We start from the raw sequence: 16874 nt of genomic DNA, 5'->3' as shown, positions 1-16874 counted from the left end.
GTGTCCTTAGAGGAGATTTTGGAACAAATTGATAAACTAAACAGTAATAGGTCTCCAGAACCTGATGGTATTCACCCAAGAGTTCTGAAGGAACTCAAACGTGAAATTGCAGGACTAACTGTCATCTGTAACCTATCATTTCAATCAGCTTCTGCACCAAATGACTGGAGGACAGCTAATGTGACGCCAATTTTTTAAAAGGGCTCCAGAGGTGACCCTGGCAACTACAGGCCAGTAAGCCTCACTTCAGTACCGGGCAAATTGGTTGAAACTATTGTAAAGAACAAAATTGTCAGACACATAGATGAACATAATTTGTTGGGAAATAGTCAACATGGTTTTTGTAAAGGGAAATCTTGCCTCACCAATCTACGAGAATTCTTTGAGGGGGTCAACAAGCATGCAGACAGAGGAGATCCAGTGGATATGGTGTATTTAGGTTTTCAGAAAGCCTTTGACAAGGTCCCTTACCAAAGGCTCTTAAGCAAAATAAGCAGTCATGGGATAAGAGGGAAGGTTCTCTCATGGACTGGTAACTGGTTAAAAGATAGAAAGCAAAGGGTAGGAATAAATGGTCAGTTTTCAGAATGGAAAGAGGTAAATAGTGGTGTCCCCCAGGGATCTGTAGTGGGACCAGTCCTATTTAACATATTCATAAATGATCTGAAAAAAGGGGTAAACAGTGAGGTGGCAAAATTTGCAGATGATACAAAACTACTCTAGATACTTAAGTCCCTGGCACACTGCGAAGAGCTACAAAAGGATCTCACAAAACTGGGTGACTGACTGACTGAGCAACGACATGGCAGATGAAATTTAATGTTGATAAATGCAAAGTAATGCACATTGGAAAACATAATCCTAACTATACATATACAACGAGGGGGTCTAAATTAGCTGTTTCCACTCAAGAAAGATCTTGGCGTCACTGTGGATAGTTCTCAGAAATCATCCACTCAATGGGCAGCAAGAAAAGGAGTACTTGTGGCACCTTAGAATTTGTTAGTCTCTAAGGTGCCACAAGTACTCCTTTTTGCGAATACAGACTAACATGGCTGCTACTCTGAAACCCGTCAATGGGCAGTGGCAGTCAAAAAAGCTAACAGAATGTTGGGAATCATCAAGAAAGGGATAGATAATAAGAAAGAAAACATCATATTGCCTCTAAACCATGGTACGTCAACACCTTGATTACTGCATGCAGATGTGGTTGCCCCGTCTTAAAAAAAGATATATTGGAATTGGAAAAGGTTCAGAAAAGGGCAACAAAAATTATTAGGAGTATAGAATGGCTTCCGTATGAGGAGAGATTAATAAGATGGGGACTTTTCAGCTTGGAAAAGAGGTCACTAAGGGAGGATATGATAGAGGTCTATAAAATCATGAGCGGTATAGAGAAAGTAAATAAGGAAGTGTTATTTACCCCTTCTCATAATACAAGAGCAAGCAGCCACCAAATGGAATGAATAGGTAGCAGGTTTAAAACAAACACAAGGAAGTATTTTTTCATGCAACACACAGTCAACCTCTGTAACTCCTTGCCAGAGGGTGTTGTGAAGACCAGTACTGTAACGGGGTTCAAAAGGTAGATAGATAGATTCACAGAAGATAGGTCCATCAATGGCTATTAGCCAGGATGTACAGGAATGGTGTCCCTAGCCCCCGTTTGCCATAAGCTGGGATTGGGTGACAGGGCATGAATCATTTGATGATAACCTGTCTGTTCATTCCCTTTGGGGCACCTGTCATGGGCCACTGTCAGAGGACAGGATACTGGGCTTGATGGACCTTTGGTCTGACCCAGTATGGCAGTTCTTATTATGAAAAACTTTCCAACTATAAGGATAGTTAAGCACTGGAATAGGCTTCCAAAGAAGGTTGTGAAAGCCCCATCAATGGAGGTTTTTAAGAACAGCTTAGACAGTACCTGTCTGGGTTTACTTGGTCCTGCCTCAGCATAGAAGGGGTGTGGACTTGATGACCTCTTGAGATCCCTTCCAGTCCTACATTTCTATGAAAAAGATTGTGCTTTGATTCTGAGAAGTCCTTCAAGACCTCTTCTTCAGAGAGAGTTCCAGTGACTCCAAGTCTTTCTTCAGAAAAGTGGATAACAGTACTCAGAACTCTGCACTCTGAATTGTCCAGCAGCTGTCAAAAATTCCCCTTTTGATTTGTAGACAGATCTAAAGGTTTTGGCTTCCATTATTCTGGCCCTTTGATGCAGGCAGCCATGCAGAGAAGACACCCCCTCCAAACAAAGAGTCTCTTGAGACATCTCTCCTTGCTTGCTTTGTGCTCTGGTGATAAAGGCACCACAGGTCAAACACTCTTTGGAGGAATGTACCACTCGCAGGCATTGTGAGCACTTACTGTGCTGGTCTGTGAAGGGAATTTTCTCAGTGCCCAAACCCTAAGTGCCCCATCAAAGGCATCAAGACTAACACAGGCAAGACGCTATGTCAGGGGTGAGCAAACTTTTTGGCCCGAGGGCCACATCGGGGTTGTGCAACTGTATGGAGGACCGGGTAGGGAAGGCTGTGCACCCCCAAACAGCCTGGCCCCCGCCCCCTATCCATCCCCTTCCACTTCCCGCCCCCTGACTGCCCCCCTCAGAACCCTCAACCCATCCAACCCTCCCTGCTCCTTGTCCCTTGACTGCCACGACCCCTATGTACACTCCCACCCCTTGACAGGCCCCCTGGGATTCCCATGCCTATCCAGCCCCCCAATCCTGCTCCCCGTCCCCTGACCATCCCCCGTCCCCCGACCATCCCCCGTCCCCCATAGAACCTCCGTCCCATCCAACCGCCCCCTGCTCCCTGTCCCCTGACTGCCCCCTGGGACCCTCTGCTCCTTATCCAACCCCCTGCCCCAGCTCCCTGCCCCCTTACCATGCCGCTCAGAGCAGCAAGAGCTCGCAGCCCTGCTGGAGCCAGCCACACCGCTGCGCTGCAGGACAACGGGGCCAGAGCACTGGCGGCACAGCAAACTGAAGCTGTGGGGGAGGGGACTCAGCAGGGGCGGGGCCAAGGGCTAACCTACCTAACCCAGGAGCTCAAGGGCCAGGCAGGACGGTCCCATGAGCCACATAGTTCGCCCACCTCTGAGCTATGGTATGAATTATTTTGGGGGGTTTTATATATATAAAAAAGTATTTTATATATAAAATACTTACAGGCACTAAGCTACACAACTGAAGTCAGGCAATAGTTCTGGGGCTGCTTGTGCCAGCATAGAGTAGGGCATTATGGGGGTGGAGAAGATTTTATAACCATGGACTGTCAGATCTGCAGCTGATGCACGTGCAACCTCTAACAATGAAACTGATTTAGAGTGATACCATGATCATGAGGCCTACAGCAGAGATCTGCAGAGGAAGGAAGAGTCCTACTGAGTAGCCCTTTCCCCTGTTAAACCTGGGGCCCAATCCCATTGGTATGGGCAGTGTGGAGGAGGAGATGGAAGCAATACAGGGTTGCCTGCACTCTGCTGCTCTCACAGGCTACACAGGAGAGAAAGGAGGCTGTACACCTGTTGGATAGGTTCTTTATTTGGATTAGGTAATAACTCCCTTGGCTGGGTTCCAAGAACAGAATTGCTGCCTCTCTCAATAATCCTAAACCCCACAGGCAAACACTGTGCTAGGGCAGGCACAGGCAAAGAATTCATTTCTCACATTCCTCTTCTACAGGCAGGAGGAAAGGCACTGACTGGTGAAACAAGAGCCGCTTAAGCCTGAGCTTTCCAATACAGATTTCAATCCTCCTGTTGCAGGGTCCATTTGAGGGGGGGGGACCACCCAGAGCACACTCCTTGCCCCGTGCCCCTCTAAAGTTTTATCAGCCACCACCCAGCAGCTTTCCTGCTTTTATTAACAGGCACTACTAATTATATTCACTTAACATGGCACTTTCGATCCATAGAACTCAAGCACTTAAGAGGGTTAGGCTCATTATCCCTATTTTACAAGGCAAAAACTGAGGCAGAAAGGGAGGAAGAGAAGCAACCTTCCCACAGGTAGTTGGGACTGAATAAGGAATAGAACTCAGGAGTACCTAGATCCTAGTCTTGTACTCAGTCTTGTACAAAACGGCAGCCCCACTTAGCTCCTAGCCTCAATAACACCAGTCAAAGCCCCATTCAGAATCCTTCAGGCACATCCCCCCTCTCTCACCCTTGGGCAGTTATCCCCATTGAGAATCACACACAGTCCTCTGTTCAGAGTCCAAGGGGTATATTAACCACTAATGTAAATTCCTATGCTCTACTTTGATTAGAAAAAATGAGGAGAGAACAGAAGGAAACCACTCAAAGGGAGACTCCCAGGAAAGTAGTTTTCCGCTGATTGTTCCTTTGTCGTCAAACCCCCCAAGCTTTGCATCCAGGGAAAAGCCTAACCAAACTCAGGTCCTGATGGAGTTTTCTATGCCATCAGGTAGGGAATTGTGCCCTGGATAAGTGCTTGGAGGGAAACTGCTTAGAGAGATATCTCCTACCATCCAACCTGCCCAGCCCCTCCTCCTCCCTTCACCATGGCCCTGCCACCACCTGGGATCAAGGGCTATGTTTCTGATGGATCTGGGAGATGCTGGGAACTGTGTTTCTTTACTCCTGGAACAAGATCTCCTGAGCAAGAAGCTAATGAGGAAACTGAACAAGCTCCTGGCCCCTGTACACTGCATTCATCTCCCTCAAAAAGCCAGAGGCAGCCAGATTAACTTACCTGACTGCTGAGGAGGTAGGCTTGCTGTCAGTTGTGGAAGTATCTGCCTGAACAGCCCACGTTGACCCTCCTGTGTTAAGTGCTGACTGGTGGCTGAGAGGGGAGGCTGTACTCCTTTTACTTACAGCTCCGCTTGCCAGATTCAGGTTTGTTAACTAAAAAGGGAGACAAAAATACATCAGACATTACGAAGACCCAAGAAAGTAACAGCAGGTGGCTCGGAGAAAGATACAAACCATTGGCTAGACAGTCTGATAATGGAAGGAAGACTCCTGTAGAAACCTTCCCCTCCTCCCTGGAGAAAGGCTCTCTTGGACTGGAGCAAAGCTGTGCTGGCTGCATGAAGCAGTGGGGAGGGCCATTATCAAAGCCACCCCACTCTGAATGGCTTCCAGCATCAACACTTCATTGTAACACACCCACACAATGGAGCATAGGGGAGGAAAAGGGCAAGGGCAGGGGCAGAATTCCCAAAGGAAAGCAGCACTGGGCCCCTGCACCACTGATTATAATTCAGAACAATGAAACTCAAACCAACAGCAAGCATTTACAAAAGCCAGATGCTCCTCCTTGCCCCCTCACTTCCCCAGGTCACTGAGCCAGATCACTCTATATATTTATAATTGACCCATTACCATTTTACTTACATAAAATTCCCACCAAATTCTACCCCAAATGGGAGAAATTTTCCACCCCCCCTTGAAGCTGTTCAACCAATTAGGTAACCAGTCAATTAATGTCAGCTCTGAAGTGAGGCAGGGGTTGTTGCATTTCCTTTATCAATTTATAAGAAAATTGCATAATACTTAACAAATATTACTTGTTCGTCCGTATCCTTCTCCCATTACCCTTCTTGGGTCACTCATCTTCTTGAGAGTGCAAACTCTGAGCTAGCACCATCTTACTATATTTGAAGAGCACCCAGCAACAATGGGGCACTGATCCTAACTACTGCAATAAGTGTTAAATTGCAGACAAAAAATTATGTTAAAAGACTATTATTAAGGTTGCTAAGGCAAGCACTCATAAGTTAAGGAATGCTAGAATTTAGGCTGTCCAGGCAATCTTAATTCAGACCCCTTGTGTACATGAATTATGATACCGTCTTTAATTTCATGATCACATACTATTTTTTCCACAGGACCTCTGCCTCATTCAGTGCACAGAATGGACCTGCTCTGGGGATGAATCAGAGTTTATATTGAAAGAGACTGTTGTAGGTTAAAGCAGCTGAATGCTGACCTGGAGAATTGGAATCTACTGCTGCCTCTGCCACAGTGTTCTTGTGTGATGCTAGTCAAATCACTTAAACCAAACTTTTCATAGGTGGTCACTGATTGTGTGTTTCTCATTTTCTGGGTGCCTACTTGAGGACTTGGAGTCTGATTTGCAGAAGTCCTGAATGCTCCCAGCTGCAACTGAAGTCAATGGGATCTGTGCTCTGAACATATAAAGTGCTATACAATGCTAAGTATTCTGAAAAATGGGATCCTAGGTGTCTCAAATTGGATATTCAAAATTAGTGGATATTTTTGATCTTACTCTCTCTGTGCCGCAGTCTGCCATCTGTAAAATGCGGATAATACCACCATCACCTCACCTCACTTCATAGTGGTTATGAACATAAATTAATTAATGTTTGTCAAGAACTCATACTATGGTGAGAGCACTGACAAAAGCCCATTTTGAGGAAAGTAATAATTCTGTCTTCAGAGCAGGGTTTGAACAGTGTACAGTAAATAAGGCCTGGGGCCATACATTGAACAATGAGGAGAAGACAAAATATTGAATAGCAGCTCATTAAGTAAGCACCATCTGTTCTGTGCACTGAATGAGATGGTTCCTCTGGAAAAAACAGCATGTGATCGTGTAATTAAAGACCATCATAATGCACACACACAAGTGGGTCAAATTAAGGCTGCATAGGCAACCTTCCTTCTAGCATTTGCTAACTTTTGAGTGCTTGACATTGCAATTGTAACTGTTATTTTAATGCAGTTTTTGTGTGTGTAATTTTCTAGGTTTTTAAAAAACAAATTGACATCCTCTCTTCCCCCACAAATTCCATCATATGGCATCATATTAACATTCACATGAATCATCAGCAGAGAGTTGGAACCTTTACATTCACTGCCCAGATCTCTGTCACATGAGATAGCGGAGTAACTGAGAGCAGTAGTAGGATGTCATCCTCTATGTGGACCAGCACTAGAGGGGGATGGGACACTAGTGGGCAAAGACACTTCTGCCCATACCCCCTAGTTGACCCCTTCTGTCCCATTCCCTCCCAGTCCTGTCTCTTCCCTACCCCAGCTCCTTACTTTAGCCCAGGGGTCTCAAACTCAATTTACCTTAGGGCCAGTGCCAGTCCTCAAAGCCTCCCAGCGGGTCAATAATGTCACTGAAGATGGTGTTCAGAAAAGAAAACGTTTATATTGTATTTTTTATTTTGACTTTCTTAGAAATAATAAAAAACTGTCATACAACTTTATACAATTCTTCGCCTGCCAGAGAATTTTTAGTATTTGCCAGGCACCTGGCAATGCTTCAGTTCTGTCAGTTTGTTGATGTTTGTTTGGCCCCAGTGACTGAGCAGTTGAAACCGTCAGGATTGCAACAAGGTGTGCATCAGATAGTTGTGTTTGGGATTTTGACTTGTTTATATTCATTGTGGAAGAAAGTGACGCTGCCTCCATGGTGGACTCCACTTGGCAACTAATGATCCTGCCTCCATGGCTGACTCTGTCTGGCGACTAGTGATGGTACCTCTGGCACTCTCCCTCAGCCAATGGGAGCTGTGAGGGGTGGAGCCTGCAGCAGACATTGCTGGCAGAGTGTCTGTGTGGGTCTCTCCTCCACGGGCCGCAGCGGGGAGGTTCTCGGACCGCAGGTGGCCTGCAGGCTGGGACTTTGAGACCCCTGCTTTAGCCAGTCCCAGTCTCCATTATTCAGGCTTGTCATTCCAGTCCCAGCCTCTTTACACAAGAATATCTAGTCTCATCCTTCCAGAGTCCCAGTCTCTGCTCCAGACTCTCAACCCCACCTCTCCTTGCTCAGCCAGTCCCAGCTCCCCTCACCCCCGGCTCCTCATTCGATTGTTCTCTTTTTCTCCACTTCTTGTCTCCAGTCGCTTGTCTCCTCCAGGACATCACCTCTCCAGGCTCCTTGTCCCACCCTTTTTTGCTCATTCAGTCCCAGTGCTCTCCCTGCATCCTAGCTCCTCATCAAATCTGTTTCTCCTCCCTCCCACTGCCCCACTGGTTCCCAGATCCAGTCTCCTTGCCCAATCAATCCTACTCTCCTGATCATCCCATCTTCTGGTCCCACTTTGAGCATCCAGTCTCCTTGTATTTATTTACTCCCCACCCCCAACTTTCAGCTCTCATTTTTCTGCATTTGAGTCAAGCAGCTTTCTCCTCCATGATGCCTGGGCCTAGCAAGTGGTCATGGAACACAGGAGAGACAAGCTCCCCACTTTCCATTACAGTGCCCAGCCCAGGCCTGACCAACAGCAGCCCAGAGCTGCAGTTACAGAGAAAGTCCTGTTAAGCCCAAAGATGAAGCATTTTCAGTATGGATGGAATCTTCAGGGAATATAGCTGCTAGAATCTACAAAAATCTCTAATGAATATATTCAAACTGCAGTTTTTCAAAGGCTTATAATTTGGCCAAATTTGGATAGATTTTCATAGGGATGATGCAAAGGCCAGCCACCCACCTGCCAAATTTCAAGTCCCTGCTCCAAAGCATGGGGCAACTAGAGCATCTCAAAAAAAAAAAAAAAAATTTTTTTAAACATGCACAAACCAACATATTTCTCCTAGCCTCATTTCTCTGAAAACAAGCATTTTCGCTGAAAATTTCCTCCAAAAATTCAGTCTGAGGCAGATGCCTGCCATGGAAAATTTCAACCCAAATGGTTAAAGTTTGGCAAAGTTACAAGCAACTGAAAACATGGTCTTTCTATGGGAAGTCTTTTGCAACTTAGTTGGCGCTACCAGCCCTGCCTATACCAACAACAACAACGTGTTATTTTGAAACTTTCTTCTGAGAGAACAAACACTGAGCCCTTCTATAGCTCTGTATAAATATGAAGCATTTATATTATGGTAGCAGCTAAAGATCACACACCAGATTGGGCCTCATTTTACTAGGTGCTGTACGAACATCTAATAAATGACAGTAACTGCCCATAAACAGTTTACAGTCTATAAAAACAGGTAACAGGTGGATGAGGCAAACACTATAGGATGTGTACAATTCTTAGCCAGTCAGTAGTAGTGATGACAACTCTGTTAGAGAAGGCCTATGCAGAGGGGACTTGATCCAACCCATCCCTCAACACACCAATATCAAGGTCCATTTAGCGACATGTATCACCTCTCCACCCCGCATCTGATACCTTGGTGCATTTTTCTCTGATACCCCAATATTGTTTATTTTAAAGCTGTCTTTCCAGGCAAAACAGGTGAGCAAATAGCCGAGTGTGAAGGGTAAGGATATTTCACACATTCCAGCTAGACAGGTGTTTAAATTCCAGCAGGATTAAATACAGGCAACGGATTCAGATAGAACTAGAGAGACCATAAAGCTTACTTGCAGCCAGGCCACCCGCTTGGGTGCAACGGCTTGTTTTTACTGCTCCATGCCTCTGGTAAGTTTCAGTTGCTAAAATTAGCCTGCCAGAGTCTTGGCATGGCAGATTCCTGGGTACCCCCTCACCACAGTGTCTGTGCCATACAGCTTGACCTTGATTTTCCTAGTGGTGACTGTCATTACTGGTTACCTGATAAACTGCCTACTCTGTTTCATACACAGGGAAGCGTTTAGCAACAGATGAGTTTGTACAGTTTGTAGTACCCAGCCCAAAGGCTGCAGCAGAAACTACATATAGAAAAATCTGCTGCTTCAGGGACAGAAAATGGAGCAAATAGAACAGCAGGACTAGTGGAGCCCAAATAGGGAACTGGTGATTACTTTGGAACTAAAGCAAAACGTTTACCTGATTTCTATACTGAGCTGAATTCACACATGGACCTTATCAGGCTGGACACTTAAACCCAAGTGCTGCATTAGCCTGGTCCTACTGCTGGTTTCTACATCAGTGCAGGTCTCCATTGGTACTGTCTAGGGAGTCCCGAGGACCCCAGCAGACCATTCCACTTGCTCAAGGAACCACTTGTACTCACTATATCTCTCTTTGTGCACCTGCCCCAGCTTTCAGTGTGGATCATTTTAAATTAGGTCAGGAAGAAAAGGTGTTCTGAAGAGTACAGCCTCTCACCACTCCACAACATGGCCTGCTCTAGTGCCTCCTCCAAGGACCCTCCTCAACTCCAAGGAGGGAATGAAAAGTCCTGCTGCCTTGGAGCGTGGAGCCCCAATGCCACAGAATTCTTTGGCAGCAGTATGCATCCTACAACCCCATCCCCTTTAAGAGCACACTAGTGAGATAACTTTCCCCTTTCAGGCACATTGCTGTAGGGCAGGCACAGCCCGAAGTTCCTCTCCCTCGTGTCCAGGATCAGTCCCTTTACTCTCTGGTGCCTCATAAGGAATAAGATTACAGCACCATATCTGGTCTCGGACAGAGGATCGTTCCACTAGCAAAATCAGAGGCTGTAAAATTTTACATCACCTCACCAAGGCTTCTTCTAGTCATACCAAGAAAGCTAAGACGTTACCATAGGGATGTGCTATTTGAAAGGCCACAGGACTTGCTAGTGGATAGTGAGTAAGGGCAAATAGGCAAGCCCCATTCAATTCCCTCTGGGGTTCTATAGGACAGAACATTGGGCAGCTGTTGTGCACCACTGGAATTGATGGAATGACTCAGACTTCTCTTTGTGGAGTGCACATTCCCACACATCTTCTCATGGACACCTCCTTCCCCAGCACAGATAGGCAGAGCTGGAATAGCTAGCAATTGTAATTTAAGATCAAGAGGCAGCAGCAGAGTTGTAGTGAGGGGAGGATGCCTCAGCATCTGCTAAGATAAGTTTTATGAACTAAGTTCCCAAGTTTTGCTTGGAACATATTTTTCCATAATTTTGCTGCTCTCTGCTTATCCATTCTTGTTGGTTATTGTCATCAACAATACATCATCCACACATTTGTCTGCTTCTCAAACAAATGGCTCTGCTTTCTTCCACGCTGCCCCTTACATATAGCATGCCCTCTGTGAAGCGACCTGTATGGCAACTAAACTGCCTCCTTCAAAACTCTCCCCAAGACCCTCCTCTGTAGTCTTGCCTACGAGATCAGTCAATTATATCTGAGGGAGGAGAGGAGGCACCTAATTTTACTCATTAAAAAAAAAAAAAAAAAAAAAAAGGACTTTTTGATGGTGTCTCTCTTCCTCCACTCTTCATGAGTTACTTTTCATGAACTGTAAGCCATTTGGGGGCAGTGACTGTTTCTGTATGTAAGCTAGCACAATGGAGCCCTGTTCTTGCTGGAGCCTCTGAGAACTACTGTAATGCAAATATTAATTATGATTAATAATTCATTCCACACTCCAGACCGGTGTTTTGCATTTTACAGAGATGGCACATGCATCTCTGGTCTAGGCCAAACCTGGCTGAGTGGGTCCAACAATAGTGCTGGAGGAACTGGGAGCACTGGAGCCGGCCCGTCTGCCTTGCTTTCCTCCGTGTTTTGAGCTGCCAGAATGTAACAGGCCATCCCAATGTGGGAAACATTGCTGGATCTTAACTTGTCTCTTTTCTGGACAGCAAAAGGAAACCCCAAACCACCAACCTCTTACTAAACCCACAATTCACTGTTTGAATAGTGGGACAAAATACACCCATTAAAGACCCTTCGGAGAAACCACACAGTACACACTCACTACTCCAGGATCTCATGACCCAGGTCAGCTTTCTGGCCACACCCAATCAGTACAAATCCTCTCCAAGACAGTTTCATTTCATGCACAGATTTGCATTTGCTGAGAAGACCAGCCAGAAGAAATGAGAACTGGGGCTAACAGGATGGGAGGTGTGAAATCTGTGTGCGCACCAAGGCTGATCTGGCCAAAGGCCTGTGACATTCCTTCCTGCTTGCCGAGTTTACCAGCTTACAGGATATACATATGCATACAGAGCACAAGTGTTTCAGTCTCCAGAAAACGTTCCAGACAAAGACCTGCCAGAGACATTCCTGGGAAACCTGACAAACTCAGAGATTTCTTTGTAGTGTCTCCAGCGTATGCATCCATTTAACAATAAAAAAAAAGAAAAAAAAGTTAGTGCTGCTGCCACGGATGGCTAAATTCGCCTCTTGCTTCTTCTCAAAGCGTTAGGCTCTCATTTAAGCACTCTACCGCAAAACTTCCCACTGGGAGTGATTTCGATGGGGCATGGATGTGTCAAATGATTGATGATCAGGGCACAATCTTTCCCAGACATGAGTTCCTAGCTACACAGCCTGCCCCATTTGGCAGCTTGGCAACTCTGCAGATTACAAGGGCCACTTCACTGTAACAAAAGCCTCTGCTTCCATTCCCTCTGGAGCCTCAGAGCAGCAGGAGGGGCACAATTCCTGGGCTGCAGAAACCACACTGACATTTTCTGCTCCGACAACCTCTGCTGAGACCCTTCATGTTATTACTGATCTGCACAAGTCAGCACTGTCAGAAGTAATACCCACCCCTGAGAACAAGTAGTGTGTGAAGAATAGCTAAGGGGTGAGGAATAGTGGGCCCGACAATGATACAGAGGGAGAAAGCCACATACAGCAAACCAAAGAGTTACAGAAGGGAAACAAAGCAGCTTGAGATGTCCAAGAGATAGGCTGATCCACAGCAAGGGACTAAACACTGATAATAACCCTGCGGTACATGGATTTTTATTCATGTCCTGAGTTTTGTGGTCTTAGTCTAATCTCTACTTAGCTGCCCGAATGTACAGTTTTCAGGTCCAGGATAGGATCTGAGCTGTGTATTCACACATGCGCTATGCTTTGTGTCATGTTTAGGACTTGTCTACATTAGTGCTCTTACAACAGCACAGCCGTACTGATGCAGCTGTACTGCTGTACGACCTCCCATGTAGCTGCTCTTTGCCTACGGGAGAGAGCTCTCCCGTCGACATAATTAAACCACCCCCAAAGAGTGGTGGTAGCTATGTCAGCGGGAGAGCATCTCCTGCCAACATAGCAGTATCCACATGTGCGCTTCTGTCGCTGTAACTTACGTCATTCAGAGGGGCGTTTTTTCACAACCCTGAGCAACATAAGTTACAGCGACAAAAGTGCTAGTATAGACATAGCCTTAGTTTGCTAAAGACAAGGGGTCTCCAAGCTGCACAGTAAGAGACAGGCAGCGTGGAAAGAAACTGCATAGGATTGGGTTTGATCACTGATACCTAGTGGAAGGTTCTTATTCTGGGGTTCCTGTGGCAGACTATTCCAACAAGGTCACCCTGAGGCACTGCATGCTAGCCACCCCAAAGCCCTTCCCCCCACACCAGCAAAGGCTTAGCAAACGTGCGTGATTTCTGCTAAAATCCACTTTTTGTCCAAATGAAAAATGTAGAGCAAGAAAAATGCCATTCTCCTGGGGATCTGTCAACACGTTCGCAGGAGGCCTGGCTGCTGGACCTTGGGCACTGGCTGGCTGTATAGTGGAGAAGGAGACAGCTCATTCTAGCTCTTGCCTGGGTGGTCTGATGTTATCCCTTTAATTAAACTCCCTGGCTGGAAGAGCTGGAGCAGTTCCTAACAATAGCTGGGTCCTGAAACCTCACACTCTCCTTCATGGAGAGGTGCAGTGCTCCCTTCAGGTTTCCCCTCCTACTCCTCCCTGCAAAGTTGGGCCAATTCAACACATTCTTCTGTTCACTAACATTAATAACCACAAAGTGCTACAGCATGGTTGATAGCAGCAGCAGACCCCCCACCCCTGTGATATGAGACCTCACACAGATCCAGTGCTTCAGGAGAGACCCACTTTTTACCTTACAGCATATTTCAGAGAAAAAGCTGTACAGTATCCACAGAAAGAGGCATATACACATCTATGTGCCACCTGTCCCTGTGCACACCAGCAAAACACAATTATAACATGCTCCCCGCAGAAAGCTCTGCCAAGCATGAAAACAAGCAGCCACCTTGTCTGCTAGATACATTTTATGAGTGGACTTCAGAAGTAACAGACTGTAAAGAACACTGTTGTAACTAAGTCAGTAGGTAAAAAGGCCTGAATTACTGTTGCAAGGTCCTTTCCAACAGGGAAGGCCATAGCCATGGATGGAAAAAAAGCTGTTTTGACTACTGCTTCTTGGCTTGGCTCTCCAGAAGCAGTAGAGGATCCAGTGAGATCCCTAGTTTATTAACCAAGTTACCAAAAACTAGGAAAAACCCCTCATGGTGAAGGGGTGTGTATTGATTCAGCCATTTCTTCAGGCTGCATCCCCCAACACTGCTTCTATTTCATGTGTCATGAGCCTCAAACAGCTTTTTCATTCGTACCCCAAACTCAGCCACACAAACTGAGCAACTGAAGTGTCAGGACCCAGAGAAACAAAGATCTAGAGCTGTGTCTCAGCCTACTGACAGCACTGCAGCCCAAACCACTGCACATATTCATCAAAATATGAACACAATCTTGTCCATCACCAGCAGCTCAACCAAAAAAACAAGTATAGACTCAATGCCATGACTAGGCCTAACACTGAAAAGAGTCAGGGAAACGCAAGATGTTGCTCCAGATATTGCTAGTACTACTTCACCAGAATCATCTCAATAACCTTATACATAAAATGAAGATTACCTTGTCTAGAATGCAAAAAATGTGGGAAAGGAGAAAGGGTCACAAAGGTGGGAGAAGCAGCAGAGCATGCAGATTCCTCAGAGTTAAGGACTCACATTAGCATAGGAACATAAAAATTGCCAGATCACTTCAGAGAAGCAGTTCAGCAAATACAGTATTCTTTCTGATCAATGATTCAGAGGAAGGTGCAAGAAATCACATAGTGGACAACTGTGAAATAACCTGCTTAAAGGGGAAGTTTCTTTCTAATCTCTGTCTATCAGTGGTTGGCTTATACTCCAAAGTCTGAGGGTCTATTCCTTATATAATTTTTGTTATCCTGTCTAATGTAACTGTGCCTGTTCTTATTGTGTATAAGTACGTCTGATACGATTTTGAATTCTGTTAAGCTCTTGGCCTTAATACGTTGTGGCAGTGCATTCCACAGGTTAAGTGTGTTCTGTGTAAATAAGTATTTTCTTTTATCAGTTTTAAATTGGTTGCCTTCCAATGCATTTGAACGATCCCTTGTTCTATCATGAGAAAGTGTAAATAAAGTCTACATGATTTATGTTTTCTATGTCATTCATTGTTCTGCATATCTCCATCATGTCCCCTCTAACACATCTCCTCCCTAAACTAAAAGTCTTAATCTTTTCAATCTCTCTTTATACAGAAATCTTTCCCTGCCTTTAATCATTTCAATCACCCATCTCTGAATCCCTTCTATTTTTGCTGTATCCTGTTTCAGACAGGGTGACCAGAACTGAACACAGTATTCCAGGTGAAGGCATAGCACTGTTTTTTGTTTAATAGCGTATTATTTTCTATTCCATTCTTTATATATCCTCTTCTTTTGTTTTCTCTCGACTTCTTGCACAGCAGATGTTTCCACTGAGCAGTCCAGAATGAAACTCGTCTTCTTCCTTAGTGATTACAGTTAATTTAGATTCCCTCTAACATATATGAGTAGTTAAATTTATTACTTACAATATGCATTACTTATTTGCTTGTCTGTTGTGCTACCCACTCACCCAGCATCAAGTCTCTCAGTTTTTTCTAGTCTTCACTAATGTAAGCACCATCTATAAATTTTGCCATTTCACGCCCCCTTTTCCCAAAACATTAACACTTTTAAACACCACTTCCAATATTTTACTCCCATTAGTCTTTTGCCATGTTAAAAATTGGTCAGCTATTCCTACCCCTTTTTTTCTGTCTCAGCCAGTTTCAAATCCATGATAGAACATTACCTCTCAGTCCATGACTAGTTACCTCTTTTAAGGGACTTTGTCAAAGGCTTTTTTGAAAGTCCAAATAATATTAACCAGCTCTCTTTTATTTACTATTTTGCTAATGAGCTCAAAGAATTCTAATAGGTCAGACACAGTTTTTTGTCCCTGTCTTATGTTTCTCTTGGTGGATTACAGTTCACATATTTCAACCAATATATCTGGTACTAAAGCAAGGCTCACCAGGAATACCCTTTTGCCTTTTTAAAAAAATAATCACATATGTTATCCTCTGGTAGAGTAACTAACTTTAATAAGAGAGAGTGAAGGTTTTTGTTAGCAGCTCTTCATTTTTACATTCTTTCAGAATTCTTCGAGGAAGGCCATCCAGTCCAGGGGACTACCTGCTCTTTATCAGGTTATTTCATTCCTTCCTATTTTGACACCTCAGTCTGACAGTACCTCAACTTCATTATCTGAAATGAATAATTCTGAGGTTGGTGTCTTCCCAACTTCCTTTTTGGTGAAGTCTGATGCAAAGAAATGCACTTCTCTGCAATGCCCTTATTCTCCTTAAATTATTTTTCTCTCTGGTAGTCCAGAACTGGGGCCCACCGATTCTCAGGTTTCCTGCTTCTGCTATACTCAGAAATGTCTTGCTTATGTATTTGCACCTCTTTAGCTATCAGCTCTTAAAATTTCCTGTTGAACCTTGCCATTTCAGCAGCCAGTTGGTTTAATAGTTACAAGAAATTTAAGCATCTTGGTACAGAGGGTGCAACACAAGAGTAGGAAAATAAATGTTAATTGGATGCTTTGGGGCAAGGGAAAAGTGCAGATAGGAACAGCAGGGATTAGAGACAGTAAAAGCTTTCAAAGACAATGTTGCAAGCTAGAAGCTGAGCATATGTAGTTCACTAATCTCATCACAATATCCATTTTTTCTCCAGACAACTTACTGCACAGGACAGTCTTAGTGAATGATGCAGTGAAGTGTATTTAATGAAGGGTGTATCGCTGCCAAACATGGAGCAAAGCCCTTCTCTTTCCCTGACTTGGAGGGACTTCAGTCTGTAACAAGCACGTTTACTTTCTGCAGATCTAAACCTTTTCTCCCTCCTCCCCCCCAAAAAAGCCTTACCTTTTCAAAAATGATCTCTCCTGTGGC

General features: G+C 44.8%; 1 protein-coding gene across 5 annotated transcripts in view; it reads right to left on the bottom strand.

The window, feature by feature from the left end:
* The window catches only part of TTLL5 (tubulin tyrosine ligase like 5), a 208431-nt gene that overhangs the window by 93075 nt on the left and 98482 nt on the right, over window positions 1–16874 (bottom strand). For all 5 annotated transcript variants that reach the window (XM_084630661.1, XM_084630660.1, XM_084630663.1 and 2 more), the window contains one exon: window positions 4724–4878. In XM_084630661.1, coding sequence (XP_084486787.1) covers window positions 4724–4878 — 155 coding nt within the window. The remainder of the gene's footprint in view (window positions 1–4723; window positions 4879–16874) is intronic.

Source organism: Lepidochelys olivacea, assembly GCF_965140295.1.
Source record: "Lepidochelys olivacea isolate rLepOli2 genome assembly, chromosome: 6".
Taxonomy (NCBI): domain Eukaryota; kingdom Metazoa; phylum Chordata; order Testudines; family Cheloniidae; genus Lepidochelys; species Lepidochelys olivacea.
The sequence above is the reverse complement of the archived record's forward strand: the minus strand, read 5'-3'. Positions and strand labels throughout refer to the sequence as shown.